At 51.6% G+C, this 14,822-nt stretch overlaps 1 protein-coding gene across 1 annotated transcript in view; it reads left to right on the top strand.

The window, feature by feature from the left end:
- The first annotated feature begins 9,229 nt into the window (after positions 1–9,229).
- Positions 9,230–14,822, top strand: part of ADARB2 (adenosine deaminase RNA specific B2 (inactive)) — a 163,772-nt gene continuing 158,179 nt past the window's right edge. The window contains exon 1 of the mRNA XM_036264430.1: positions 9,230–9,278. Within this exon, the coding sequence (XP_036120323.1) occupies positions 9,230–9,278 (49 nt within the window). The remainder of the gene's footprint in view (positions 9,279–14,822) is intronic.

Genomic DNA, 14,822 nt, shown 5'->3' with positions numbered 1-14,822 from the left:
CTAACACCATCACCTTGGGGGTTCGATTGCAGTATGTGAATTGGCAGGAGGAGGGACACACAGTTGTTAGCCTATACAAAAACTGTGACTCACTCTCCAGTGTGGAAGATTCCTTTTGTCTGAATTCAATCAAGGCAGGTCCAAGAAAGTGTCCAAGCCCCACCACCCAGTATCCAACAACTGCGGGTGACCTGGGCCACCACCATGACTTCTGTCAATGGTTTGCTCAGAGATGGAGGATGAGCTTGGAGCGCCCCCTACAGGCCTGGCTTTCATAAGCACTGTGGATGGGGAGCAGTAGAGGCCACCACGGTGCTGTGAGAACAAAGTGGAAGACAGAGTGATTTGGAGTTGTCGGGACATTTTCATCCCCATCTCTACACAGAGTCATTCAGAATAGATGCGTAGTGCAAACCCCTGGGAAACATGCGTTTCCAAGATCGACGCAGCGAGGAAACATGAATGCCGATTCTTTGAGGACTGTGCTCTAATTGGTGTTGGGCCTGGCAGCTGTTAATTGACACGGCCCTCCAGAATTACATTATCCCGCCTGAATCTTTCTCTTTCCAGAGCCCCGTCCTGAGAGCAGAGCAGTTCCCAGAGCAGGCCGCCCTGGCAGCCGGGAGCACTGTGTCTCTCTCCCTCTGCTCTTCAGTCGGGCTATTCTATTCCCTCGCCTCTTATGTTGATACCTCTTTCTGGACGATGAGGACCTGCCATCATCCATCAGGGATTGTATTCTTCATCGTGAACAACCACAGCCCAGAGGCCAGCTTCTATTTGGTAGATAGAGTCAGGAGATCGGCCTTAACTCCCAACCTTATAAAACTCTTATAATGAAATCTCCGATGTACATGTGCTGTCTCAATAATTAGATAAATACTCCGACCTCTGGTTACCAGCCTAGTGACAGATCTAATTACAATATTGTCCATGGCTGCGCTGGCCCGACAATCCCTCATCAGACATCTGTCTCTGCCACTCTTTGTCAGTCTTACACATAGTTGTCGATGTAAAAATACTTATAAAAGTAACTGCACACACAGGGCAGGAGCTCATTAAACGAAGAGACGGCATGAGCTGTGCGAGGTACCAGATTAGAACTTTAAGTGATATTTCCTGCTAGCGAGGAAGGTACGGCACTCTTAAATATTATTATTCTCATTTAATCATGCGCCCGATGCTTCTGCCTAATTGCTAAATGTTTTCTCTTGTGCTTAAATTCCATGCCACAGATTATTAAAAATTGACTTTACAATATTTATTTTACTTATCTTCTCAAGCCAGGCTGGGCTTAGCCCATAGATTGCGTGAATTATTAATTTTTAAAGGCAATTTGTGGTACATTTTACACTTGAATGATGTCCAGAGAGACACTGATTTCTGGTCCAGAAGTCACTGAATCACTTTGATTCACAGTCCTGGAGATGTCAGAGCCTCCGACGTAACGCGAAAAGCTAACAAGCACTTAGTTAATATTTAGATCCGTGCGATAAAAAAGGAAAACTACCATTTTCTGTAGGTTATCTGAGCAATAACCTTGGACAATATAATGCACTCACTTACATAACAAGAACTGTTTAGAGGCACAATGAGAAGTTAATAAAACCACGGTGCCAACAGCATCTCCGTATCAACCTTAATTCACTGCAGTGGCTGCACCCCTGACCTTCTGGGCACAGTTGTGCCCCCCAAAAGGTGGCTCTCGGTTTTCCGAGAACACAGCCCACTGGGTGAGAGCCAAGATAAACCTCTCTGAGACAAATTCCCACTTGTTTATTTTAAATGTGTTTTTAATGAGTTTCCGCTCTTTGCATGCTAAATTCTAAATTTAAATTATGCATTAAATGAAGAGTTGATTCCTAGACACCAAGAAGGTAAAATGCTCTACAGCCAGGTGGTGTGTCACCTGACATATTCTCTATAGACCCTGCTCTGTGTCATTTTTCTTAAAACCAACTTTGACGTCATACCCTCTTCCGGAACTCCATGTGCCCGAGACCCAGTGTCCACGGTGAGCCTCCTTCTCCCCTAGACCATGCCACACGTGGGAAAGGAGCATAGGACTCCCCCACCCCAGCTAGTTCACAGTGAAACATACATGCCACAGAAAAGGGAGTCTTCCTAAGAAAATTCACAAAAACGGAGGTGTGTGTTTTCCCTAGAATGTCTGAATTATACGAAAACACAAAATGATTGAAACCACGCATCGGTGGACAGTGCCAGCCTCCTGTTGTGTATTTCAGAGTGTCTGCTGAAACTGAATATATTTATATGTATTTGGAAGACTTCATGTATTTACAGAAGTTTGAATGCTTATTTGTACTTAAACATCACTATTTTAATAGTGTTCAACCTAAAACGAGCTGGGCAGGAGGTATTAGGACTAGTGACTGTGTCACAGCTGCTCTTCCCAAACAGTCACCCTCCAAGTCGCCCTGGGCCCAGCTCAGAGCCAGACCGTCGGTCCACACTCACTCCGAAACCCCGGGGGCGCTGGGTGGTCTCTGATGCTTCCAGACTGTTCCGCATTAGGGCCTCAGCCAAGCCGCCCACAGCCTCACCTGCTGAGAAGCAGCCGTGCCATGAGGATCCCCCGGAGTCCACGGCCCCAGGGTCCAGTGCCCTCCTGTCGCCAGAGGCAAGGAGCAGGCCCATCTGCAGGTGTCGGGTCCAGGTCGGGGGACAAGAACATCATGAAGGAGAAGGAACAGGAGACAGTATCTCACCACACACGAGACATGGATTGCCTTGTTTGATGCTCATGACAACCTATGAGGTAGCTGCTCTTTTTATAGAAAGGGGAGAAAACTGAGACACACCGAGGGAACTGGGCTTACCAGCCCCGAGCCACGAAGCCAACACCCATGCCTGTATTTCAGTGGAGACCCCCGGACCCCGGCCAGAGTGCACAGCCCAGTGCCCTCAGCACCTGCTGATCTGCCCAATTCCACGGCCCATTTCCTTCGAATCCTTCCATTGCTCCTGAGATGCTGACCCGAAACATTGTCCGACCTATTCTCTCAGGCCGGGGGTTACTGGGGATTTTGTGCAGGGGCTCAAAAGAATACTTTCTGCTTTGAGGCTTTTTAAAAATATATAGATTTAATAGCTTTAAAGGAAAATGGAGCGTTCTTTTCAAGGAAAGCAAAGGCCCAGCGCAGAAAGCCCAAGCCGAGGTGTAGTTTGGCCTGGCCCACACAGACCCTCAAAGTTCACTGGCTCAGCCAGCGCTCCTGTCAGCTGACACTCCCGGCCCCCCTTCCCCGTAAACGCTTCGGGAGACACGGGAAATAGGCCAGGGAGGTCTGGCTCCTTGGGATGCTCTGCCCGTTTCTTATGAAGCCCCAAGAGCTGCCCCAGCACGGAGCCCCCTCCCAGAAGCCCCTGCCTGCTCCAAGCTCGCAGGGCCCTGGCTGGTTCAGCCCGTCCGAGTTCCCACCACCCAGAGAAGGGCCCTCGACACGGTACAGACGTCCCATTGCTCCTTCGCCAAGAAACTTCGGCCCTTGACAAGTTCTCAGAACACAAGAGCCCTCTTCCGAAGTCCAGCAATGTGACCCAGCAAAGAAATTAGCTGTCAGCCCACAGGGTTTGAGGCAGAGGGGTCTCTTCTGTGCCGCTAGGTCAGTTTCAGGTTCCAAACAGAAGTCCGGAGTCTTCGTGTACAGAAATGCGCTGACGTCAATGGAGGGACGGCTTCCAAATTTCGATGGAGAACGAAAAAGTGAGCGAGAATGATTTTTGCCGCAGAGTTAGCTCTGAACACGCACTGCGGTGGCACTACTGCATCCTGGCACTTTCTCAGCACTGAGGTAGCACCCTCCTGACTTGGGGTTCAAACACTCTCGGGTCCTGGTATAAGTTGGGACTTCAGAAAACTCTGTGTCAGGAAGGAGTGATCCCCAGGCCCCTTGCGTCCAGCAGGCTGCAGGTCCAGGAAGATGGAGCTGCTGCTCTCAGTCCCTGGTCCTGCCAGGCTGCGGGGAGAAGCCAGTTGATGCTGGAGCCCAGGGGCTTGGAGACGCTTGTGCTCTGTTCCCCCTGCAGCCTCCAGGCACACCTGTGCTCGCCACCTCGGCAACCTCCCGGGTCAGGAACAGCCTGACGCAGGTGCCGTGAGGGAAGGAAGCCCTGGGACCCCTTCAGGCCTCACAGATGAGCATGGAGGACAGGCCTTTCCTGTCCGCACCAAGGCCTGCGTTGCCCGCTCTGTGAGGAGCCCAGAGCTGAGGACTGGCTCTGCAGGGACAGGGAACTTTTAAGTCCCCAGTCTCTCCTAAACAGAAATCGTTTTCTACGGGAAGCCCGGCCTCGAAGAGGGAAAGGTCAGTTGGTGACAGAGGGGACAGCCGTGGGTTCATCCAGAGCCCTCCCAGCCAGACTCAGCATCCTGGTGAAGAGCCGTGAACCTCCCCCTGGAGGTGTGGGACATTGGACCCCAGCTCCCCTTCCAGTGTCACCTGCAGGAGAGGGAAGAGAGGTGCTGCGGGCTCCTTAGGGGACAGTGAGAGGGGAGATGATTCAGCCAGTGGTGCGCCACTGCCCGCCAGCGAGTCCCTGTGTGGTCGCCCCCGCAGGGCTGATGGGCTATTTAGTCAACTATTTGGGGAACTCCATGCCTGTGTAAAAATAACACAATTTAAGGCCCGGTCACAAAGATAGTGGCTTTGTGGATGCTGCACAGAGGATGGGGCCTCCCCTCAGGTCTAGGTCACCATGGGACTCTCCGGGTGATCTGAAGAGGTTTCCTGTGCAGGGTGAGCACCCATCTGCCGTTTTGCAAGGCTGCCCCACCACCCTGCTTCTCCCTCCTCTGTCCATCATTTATTCAAACGAGGAAGACAGTAACCCCTTACTCAGCTGCAGCATGTGCAGGAACCAGGGTGCGAGGCTGCAGAGATGGACGGGGCTGATGGAGCTGCAGAAAACAGCAATCAGCGAGGTCTGCTGGCCTCCACACCAGTCACAGTGGGCATCAGCTTCTCGTCCGGCCTGAAGGCCTTAGTTCAGAAAAACCAAGGAAATGGTTCACCCACTACTAGATTCACCCACTACTTCCCAACACCCTGCTTTGTCCTCCATAAACATGGCCTAAAAACCAGATTATCTGAGAGTTTCTCCAAAGTTTGAAAGACCATCCATCCCTGGGGGAGTTCTCGAGCCCACATGTATTTCTGGGGACCCACAGACCAATGTAGAGAAGCTGGAGAAGGGGAGTCCTGCGGACAGGTGATTGTCTGACCATTCAGTCACCCTGCCAAGAGGTCACCACTGTCCATTCCCTGCACCCCAGATAGCTGGTGCTTGAAGCCGTAGGACTGAACTGGAAGCGGGTGTGACCTGGTACCCTGAGGGCTGAGTATGTTGTCAGCTCCGTGTTCGAGCAGCAGAAGCAGATCAGACACGTCGGAGGTAGCAGTACACGTTGGCCAATCAGACCTCAGAGAGAGCAGCCAGGGTGTGAAATGCGGAGGCTCGAGGGTCTGGACGAGACCCTCAGTCTGCTCACAAAGATAAACTCAACCAAGGCAGGCAATTTTGAAAAGAATGATTTGTAATCAGAGTCTATAGGCGGAGGGTTTAATAAACAGCTCCTTGTGGCACGCGGCTTCTCAGAGGCGCTAATGTGCATTGTGAACAGGAGGGTGTGATGGTACATTTACCCGGAACACTTTGGCTCATGGAGTCTCGTTAGGGGAGATCTCTGTGGAGGCCGGGAATCAGCAAATTGCTGACTCCTCCACCCCTCAGCTTTCTCATTAATGAAAAGGAAGATAATAATAGTGGCAGCCCTGGCCAGTGTGGCTCAGTTGGTTGGAGTGTCGTTCCATACACTGAGAGGCGGTGGGTTCAATTCCCAATCAGGACACATACCTAAGGGTGGGTTCAGTTCCTGTTGGGATGCGTGTGGGAAGCAACCTATCGATATTTCTCTCTCTAGCTCTCTCTCTCAAATCAATAAAAACACATGTCCTTTGGTGAGGCTTAAAAATATTAATAATAATAATAATAGTGGCTAACTCATAAGGTTGTCAGGATTATTCATTGAGGTAATACATGAAAATCGATGCTTTCCACATCTTTCTTGAGACATAATCAATATGCAATAACTATTGGCTGTGATGAGCACTGTGCCTGTCATGGACATGGAGCACTATGAGAAATGTGCTCTCACCAGCTGCTGACTGTACCTAAGTCACCCCAAGGGCTGTGAGCGGGGGGAGGGGCAGTGTTCTCCAAGAAATGCGGGAGATGTGGATAGAGCTCACTCCCCTGCTGGGCTCCAACTCCAGAAATGTTGTGTGTGAAGCTTCTGCCTGAGATTTGATTTAATTTGGGCTAAAAGAGAGGTAGGCTTCTGCTGCTTAAACAAGCCATGTGTTCTTAAGCGATTTAAACGAAAAGAACCAGTAAGAGATCTGTGCTCCGGGGAATTAATCCACTACTTCCTTGGGGATGAGGACATTGGCCCTCACTACATTTTGTTCCATCTCACAACTCACAACTGTTCACCACGTTGCCTTGGGGGTCTGCTCAGCGTCCCTTTGGGCCCACAGATTTTACCGAAATGGTGTGAGGCTCTCTGTGATGAACCAGATGTTGGGATCTGGGCAGCATCGGTAATGCACAGTGAGGCCCAGAGGGTATGCCCACTGAGCACAGTGGACCATTGAGTTATACAATAATGTGTTTTCATCAAAAGCACAGGTGACAAGAGGAATCCGTTCTCTGAAACACGCATGTGATCCCACACCCACCCTCCAGGGGGCACTCTCTAGGCTGCGCCCACCCTGACACCATGCACAGGGATGCTGCGAAATGCCAGCAAGGCAATGACAGCCCGGTGCATGAGCGGCTCCGTCTCTGCAGAGTTATTCCCCGTCTCCACACTCAAGGGCAGACTGTCAGCCCACTGCCCTAGGACCCAGACGCACGGCCCCCATTACCATCCTGATGCACATCACAGTGAGGCAGGGCACACAAGACACACTCAGGAGCATGTCCCCAGAACCTTGACGGGCTCCGGGGAAGGCTGTTCCGCTGAGCTCTCTGTGTGAATCTTTCAAGTTTCAAGCACAGCCCTCCCCGTGCTGCAGCTTTCTGCACAGTCACGCTCAAAGGCAGCTCCCGGCAACACCTTTGTTCCTTTCGAAGGAACAGACTTCCTCAGGTGTGACAGTGCTCAGGACATGGTCATTTCTCACCAACTGACCGGCTAGGGAATCTTTCACATCTACTTGTCATTGGGACATTCCAGTGACCCAAAGAGACAGTTAATACCCATTTTACAAATTCCCAACAGGAGAAGTGTGCGTGGTTCAGTAAAGAGTGGTCCTTCGAGTCAGGATATATCTGGGTGCTAGTGTCAGGACCCCAGGAGTGGCCCACGGGACCAGCGAGCGTGCAGTGGGCTGCCAGGGGAGCCAGAGTCCACCAGCACCATGGTGGCTGCCTTTCTCTGGTCTACCCTCCTTTCTCCTGTGAGCCAGGAATAGTGGCCCGAAGGTCCCAGACTCCCTTGTGGGTCCAGGGTGTCAGCTCCAGACTCACAACCTCACTTCAAATTCAGCAGGAAGGGGGCTGCTTTTGCTCAGCGGAGAAATAAATCCCGGGTCCCACTCTCAGCCTGAATGGAGCCAGGTGCCCACCTGCAGAACAGCCCCCAGGTGAGGAGCACGGCCTCACGGGCATGGGCCCCTTGTCACACAGCACCCCCACTTAGAAAGGCCCGCCCTTGGCTTAACGCTCTGTGGTTGCCACCTTGAAACTCAATGATTTTTTAACAAGGAACCCCGCGTTTTCATTTGGCAGTGGCCTCAGCAAATCCTGTGATCCGTTCCGGCCAGGAGGGTGGGATTGTGCTGAAGAGGGGGCCGACCTCACCCAACCAGTAGGCCAAGAGTCAGAACTGTGTATCCCCAAGGACATGAGGGTTCTGCTGGCTGGAAGGAAATGGGTGCTGAATGGCAGAGACAATATACCCCCACTAACGTGAGGGAGACCATATATGATCCTTGGATGTGAGCTCTCTCCTCTGTGTTAGCCTGTTTTAGCAGATGTCTATAAGTGATTAATATCTTTATGCCTGATGGTTAGATGTAAAAGACACGATGTTAGAATTATTTTCAGGTAGGTGTGGGCACTAACCTTTGGGCCAAAATCTGCATTGCGTGGCTGTTAAGGGAAACCTACCCTGAGCTTAAACAGACCAGAGTGTCAGTCCTGGAGAGAAAGAACCTTCTTGTTCTGTTTTCTGCTGCCTCTCCATTGCACAGAACAGGGCCTGGCACACACTAGGGTCTCCACAAACACACGTGAAGTGACTGTTGATAAGTGAACCACTTGCAGTGAAGATTTGAGACACCCTGACTATACCACATCTCTGCACAAGTACTCCGGCTCTTGTGCCAAACACAAAAGTCCTCAGGCTCGGTGCCCTGCCCTTCAAGCTGCAGCACAGAGGCACGGCTGCCTCTGCGGGCCTGGGGACACACCGGCAGGGCGGCGCCAAGGGCACGAGGCAAGGCCTCTACCACCCCCTCTGTCAGCACTTTGCGAGGAGTATGCTCCGAGGCCACGAGAAAGGCTGTTTACTTACTGCATCTTGGAGAATTACAACTTATATGAGCATGTCACACATGACAAGCCCTCAGACACCCTTCAGGAAAGAAGTCTATTTGTGCATGGGAAATTTTGGCAATTATACCTGTCTCTGTCAGAACTGCTACCCTAGGTCTTACGGCAATGTTCCACAGATTGCCAAGAAATCCCAGCTTAGCATCTGCTGGCTCAGCCTAAGAGCGGGGGGGACGTGGAGACAGCAGAGAGGGTCCCATCCTTGACCGCCCTGTCCAGTTCAGCCAATTGTGATCAGGTTTCTACTCTTAGGTATAAATGGAAGACATAAAGCTAACTAATAAATAGTTGGTCCCCCCACCACCCCCAAGCAATTTAAAAAGTATCGTTGTCTTAATAAATGCCAGCTCTGGCTGATCGGGGTGGGCTGCGCCGGCCCTTGTGTTGAGAAGGATTCTGAGGCTGAGTAGAAAGCGGCTGTGGCGATTACTGGAGGCCCCGGAGCACCACGCCCTACCGTTGGTGGTGCTCGAACTGGTGGTGCCCGGCTTGTTCACTGTGCAACCCAAGAGCACATCATCCGTTCTCTGCATGCAACTACCCTCTCGAGACGGCAAGGCCACACTGCAGCCTGACTCGGAAATCGGTGATGACGCAACAGGCCCTGAGCACTGTGCTTAACAGTGTCTACCGGGGTTGTGAGTACACCAAGGCTGTGTGGTGCTGAGGTTTTGCCTCCCACAAGTTCCACCAGTTAGAGCGAAGGCCCCAGACCCTCCCGGCACCCACGCAGCTCAGTGCCATTTCTCAGGACAGCGCACACCCTTTCCAAATGATTACATTGTTGGAAAGTTGAAAACTGAGGACCCAGGCCACCCCCTTGCTGCCTCCCCGCCAGCAGCACTGAGTTGCCCCCTCCCGAGGCCTCACCCCACCTGTAAAGCGGAAGGATGCTGCCAGCCTGACCACGGGCAGGGCTGGTGGACACTGGCCGTAAGACACAGAAGTTCTGGCGGAGCCTGGGATCCTAGCGAAATGTAACCTTAGTTTTAACATGACCGTCCACAGATAAAGATGTTTGTTATCATGGCTGGGGCCCCGGCAGGTGTTCCTGGAGCAATCCAACCATGCCGTTCTTGTCAGAGCCCCAAATGCAGAGCTGCCCGTTGAAGAACTGATGAGCTGAAATCACCCTGACTCCTGCTTTCAAGCCTCATCCCCAGGCCAAACCAGACTGGGCCCCGCAAGGCCGCCCCAACCACCCAACCCCCAACGAGTTACTCCCTGGAGCGTTCAACCACTTAGAGGGTCTGACTCCAAAAACAAAAACGCATCCCCCAGCAAATTAAAACCATCCATTTGCCACATCTTATTACCAAACCATGTGGAATGCAAAGGAGCATAAATAATGAGCCTCTTGGTGGTGGGGAAGGCTTACATTTTATTCCAGGCGCCAGGCCACTGAGGAACCGCACAGCGCTGTGTGCGTCTCATCCAGACAGCAGTGCGTGGAGCCGGTAATAACTCAAGGTCTTTTATCACCGTGTGTCCTCAGGCTAGGCATCAGATGGGAAAAACACTCTTGAAACAAAATTAAATAGTTTTAGATCTAATTTTACCAGGCTGAACTAGGTTGCAGATTGATTTTCAGGGAATCTAATAGAGAACAGCACACGCATTGCCGGCCTTACAGAAAAATCCATCCACCACACTGCTTTCCACTCACGCTGCTGTTCACGGGAAGTAATAAGAAACTAATATTTCACAAGGTGGTGTGTTTTGTCCTGTAAACCGCCTTTCATACTGAAGGCGCCTGACCAGCCGCCGGGGCAGGTCTGCTCAAATGCCTGTTCGTGTGGATGCCGTGGACTGCGGCCAGCTTCGCTGCTGCCCCTCCGGGTGGAGAAGCCTGGGGGTCAGCACTGGGGACCTCCCATCTCTCCATCCCCGTCTACCATCATCCCCACGTCACCACCACGAGCCCATGTCCGGCTGATCCACACTCCGGTCCCTCAGCTCTCTAAGCTGTCACCTCTGCCTGGCACACGCCACACGTCACACGTACTCTTTTCCATTCATTTTTCCTCTTATCCAAACCAGCTAAGTTCACTGCTCCTACTCTTCCCATCCTTCAGAGCCAACCAGAACCAGAAGCGGGACACACTGCCGTGCTAGCCTCTCTGTGGGGACACGGGCAGTGTGCAGCCGTGGCCATGGCCACTCCACCCAGTACGTGGACGAATGCAGCTGCCTCCTGGGTGCACCCCTGTTTGTATGGTGCTCCCGAAGGGTAGACCTACCTGTTTTTCTCTCTTTCATTTTGTCACCACTTTCAGTCCTGATTACATGACAGCGATAGATCTTACCTGGTGAGTCACTTCCCAGTTTTCTCAATGACAGGCGTTCAGGCGGGTGCACTTCCAAATAATGTCACAAAACCCCTGAACACGTAAAAGCTGATATTTACAGTCAATCTTGGGGCCCAATTTATCCACCCACACAGCAGGACAGTGACAACATCCTTCTGTGATCTCCGAGAGGAGGAGACCCAAACAGCAGGGTGAGGTGACCCCGTTCCTTGCCCAGAGTTCAATCAGAAAGGAGGGGCATGCTGCACTGTGGGGAAAACCAGGAGCGGAGGAAAAGGACACTGGTCCCCAACGTTCTGTCCAAATCCCATTCGACTGTCGCCCACCCGCCCTGAGACGTGGTCCCATCTGTACGTGGCTGGTCTTCTCCGCCCTCAGGTGACGGCAGCTGAATGAGAGTGGACAGAGCGCCCCTGGGCGGCCCTCCTCCCTCTCCTGAACTATAACCACCAGCCCACCGAAATCGTGAAGACACAAGGGCCCTGGAACAGCGAGCGGACTCCTCCGAGACTGCATTTGGGAGGTTGGGACTTTTGTAGCGTTTGCAGATCGGCATCCACCCCCAGCAAGACAGAATCCCCGGAAACCAATGACTGGGAACCTTCTTAATTCATTCTAATCATTTCTCCTGTGCCTCACATTTATCTTTAATTTATGCAGGGAAAACTCCTAGTGCCCTGCTGAATGTTAAACCTGCACTGGGTTCTTTTTTTTTTATCATCACCCAAGGACATTTTTCCATTTTTTGTTCAGATAGAGTGGGAGGGAGGGAGAGGAAGAGAGAGAGAGAAACATCGATGTGAAAGGGACACATCGAGTGGCTGCCACCTGCATGACCCAACCAGGGCCGGGGACAAACTGCAACCGAGGTACATGCCCTTATCAGGAACCGAACCCGGGTCTCTCGGGACCGCAGGCCAAGGCTCTAACCGCTGAGCCAAACCGGCCAGGGCTGCACTGGATTCCGAGGGAAGATTTTCTGAGGAAATTGTGCCTGGCGTGCATTCCTGGTGTTACCTAGAAGGTGCTCCTCTGGTTCTGCAGCCGCTTGTACTCCGCTGAGTCCCCAAGGACAGTACTACCTGTTTTCCTGTGAGCTAGACTGTTGCAGGCTCTGCTGCTGACCGAGAGAGAAAGCGCTTCTTCCCAGGGGTGCACATGGCCTGAGCATCACAGGGAGAGCAAAATCTCTCCACCACCTAGCCCAGCGCCCGAAAGTCCACCGCGAACACTGTATTACTTGTATAATCCATTGTTCCATATTCTATTTCAAATATTTCAAGGAAAGAACAGAAAATTAATATGTTTTGTGGTTGCTTTACCTACATCCCAGAACTGGGTTCTGAAGGTCTTAGGGAAAACAAGGAAGGTTAATCTGGGATTGGGGCTGGGAAGCTCGTGGAGGGGACTGTGGTGCCACTCTGCTGGGGGAGAGGCGCATCGTGCTGGGAACACGTCAGCACAAAGCAGTAGCGTGTTTAAAACAGGAGATGGGAGCCCTGGCTGGTTTGGCTCAGCAGTTGGAGCTTCAGCCTGTGGTCCAGAGAGACCTGGGTTCAGTTCCCGCTAAGGGCACGTACCTCGGTTGCAGTTTGTCCCCGGCCCTGGTTGGGTTGTACAGGTGGCAGCCACTCAATGTGTCCCTTTTGTGTCAATGTTTTTCTCTCTCTCTCTCTCTCTCCCTCCCACTCTGTCTGAACAAAATATGGAAGAATGTCCTCGGGTGAGGATAAAAAATTAATTAATTAATTAATTTAATTTAATGTTTTTTAAAAAAGGAGATGGGAGAGACAAAGAGACCAAGTTGTTTAATTGAAGGTCAGAGGTCTTCAGCAGCATTCATTCAGTCATTCAAAAAACATTTTGAGCATCTGCTCTGTGCCCGGCAGTACCGCAGACATGGACACGGTCGCAGCTATGAAAGCAGATGGAACACCTGCACACGTGAAGTCTCTGCTCTGTTCGGGAGAACTGGACAGCTGGGCGAGTCTGACACAATGCTGAAAACGACCATACAGGCTGTGCAGGAAAGAAGGCAAGGACGGGGCGTTCTAGGCTGTTCTAGACTGTTCTGGGCTGTTCTAGACTGTTCTAGGCTGTTCTAGATCCTGGGGCACAGTAAGTGCTCACAAATCTTCACTGAATAAACAAATGATGGAAAGAATGAATGACAGGCTGTTTCCACTGTGGGTCTTAGCAACTCAAACTGATCAGGGACTGTGCTTGGCGTGAAGGGTCGATACCCAGCTGTGGCACAGGGGTCGGTGTGGATCGGGGGCCAGGAATGAAGGGATCCTCTCGACGTTCTGCAGGACCTGGTGTTTGCCAACATGTGTGAAGCCATCACACACAAATATGAATATCATCACACACATTGCAACAGCAGAGGCTGTTTGTGGATCTTGTGGTCACCCTCCGGTCAGCCTCCGGGAAGATGATTTAGCAGCACTCGCCTGGCCTGAGATGGCTGTGTGAATAAACCAGTCTACTAGGGATCTTAACAATAATAAACATGGTTTTCATACATTAGCCAGGAGCTCCATTCTAAACGGAAATAATTACATGTAGATTTTCAAGTTCAGATGCTTACACTTTGACCTGCTCTCTGCACGATGACTTATGTGACCAGTGTTCTATTTTTGGTTCCAGAGTATCTAATTCCTATGAGAGGTGAGAAATCAGCACGTCTTAAACAGCACCGAAGGACACATTAGTGTTGACAACAGGGCTGGACAAAGTCAATGGAGGACAGGATAGCGTGCTGGAGGCTCTGTGATATCTTCTTTCTAGTTGTGAAATGAGCCCACCTCAATACCTTAAATGATAAGAGTAATGCTAGAAAACAAAGTAAAAAACACACTAGATCCAGTGGCCCTCAGGAATGCTAGAGGCAATAAACATCCCTGAAAACCCAGCAGGCTGAAGGGAACCATTGCATCCGCGGAGATGTGTGAGGTTAATCCGTGACCGCCCGCCACGGCTCACCGTACTGAGTGTGCGTCACATGTCAGGCACATGCTGCGTCCCCTCCTCATCTCACTGAATTCTCACACAGCCCTGTGGGATGATGATGATGATGATACATAACAGATAGGCGGTCACTGCAGAAACCCACATGAGGGCAGACACGGCAAGAGCGGCGTGGGAAGTAAGAAACAGCCAGGAGGTACAGTGTGGAGGCTTGGAAACCCACTAAATATGGGGAGAAAGGGAAACAGGTGAGTCATTTAATACCTGGGGGATGATATTAAATGGGTCAGAGAAACCCTGGGTAGGCTAGTTCCTGTTTTGAGCAGATGGACTCAGAAATGCCTCTAAACACAATCCAGTATAACGTCTTGCAGGAAGGGAGGGACTTGGCTTTCGAATCGGAAGGGAGTTAGAGATTAAGGAGCATAATTGCCTTCAGGCTACCCACCTCCAGATGAGAGTTTCGCTGGTACGGAGAATGACCTTATGCTTTATCATCCAAACTGGGACATTCTTGTGAGTGAGCAAGTGCTATTAACAATTGCACCAGATGCACAGGGGCCACGTGGGGCTGGCCAGGGCACACTGGGCAGCCTGGCACAGAATACCCGCTGGGTGAAGCAGGGCCAGGCAGCAAAGCTGTGGAGGTGCTGCTCACCGCAGCCTCGCCCTCACTGTGCCCAAACGCCTCACTCAGGTGAGGAAATGCGCCCCCTACAATAGAAAAAAAGACATTGTACACGTTAAAGAAAACTTAAGCCTGCCACCCGCATTGCCCGCCATCCAGGACAGTGAGGAGCACCCTCTGAAGCGCATGCCCAGCTCCCACAGGTCCCAGACTTGGGTGATGCTGGACTACGGTGGTGTGAGGAGTGGGGAGAGGATGGGCTATGGAGAGGAGGC

The sequence above is a fragment of the Molossus molossus genome, unplaced genomic scaffold, assembly GCF_014108415.1.
Source record: "Molossus molossus isolate mMolMol1 unplaced genomic scaffold, mMolMol1.p scaffold_m16_p_1, whole genome shotgun sequence".
Classification (NCBI taxonomy): domain Eukaryota; kingdom Metazoa; phylum Chordata; class Mammalia; order Chiroptera; family Molossidae; genus Molossus; species Molossus molossus.
This window is presented reverse-complemented; position numbering and strand designations above follow the sequence as displayed.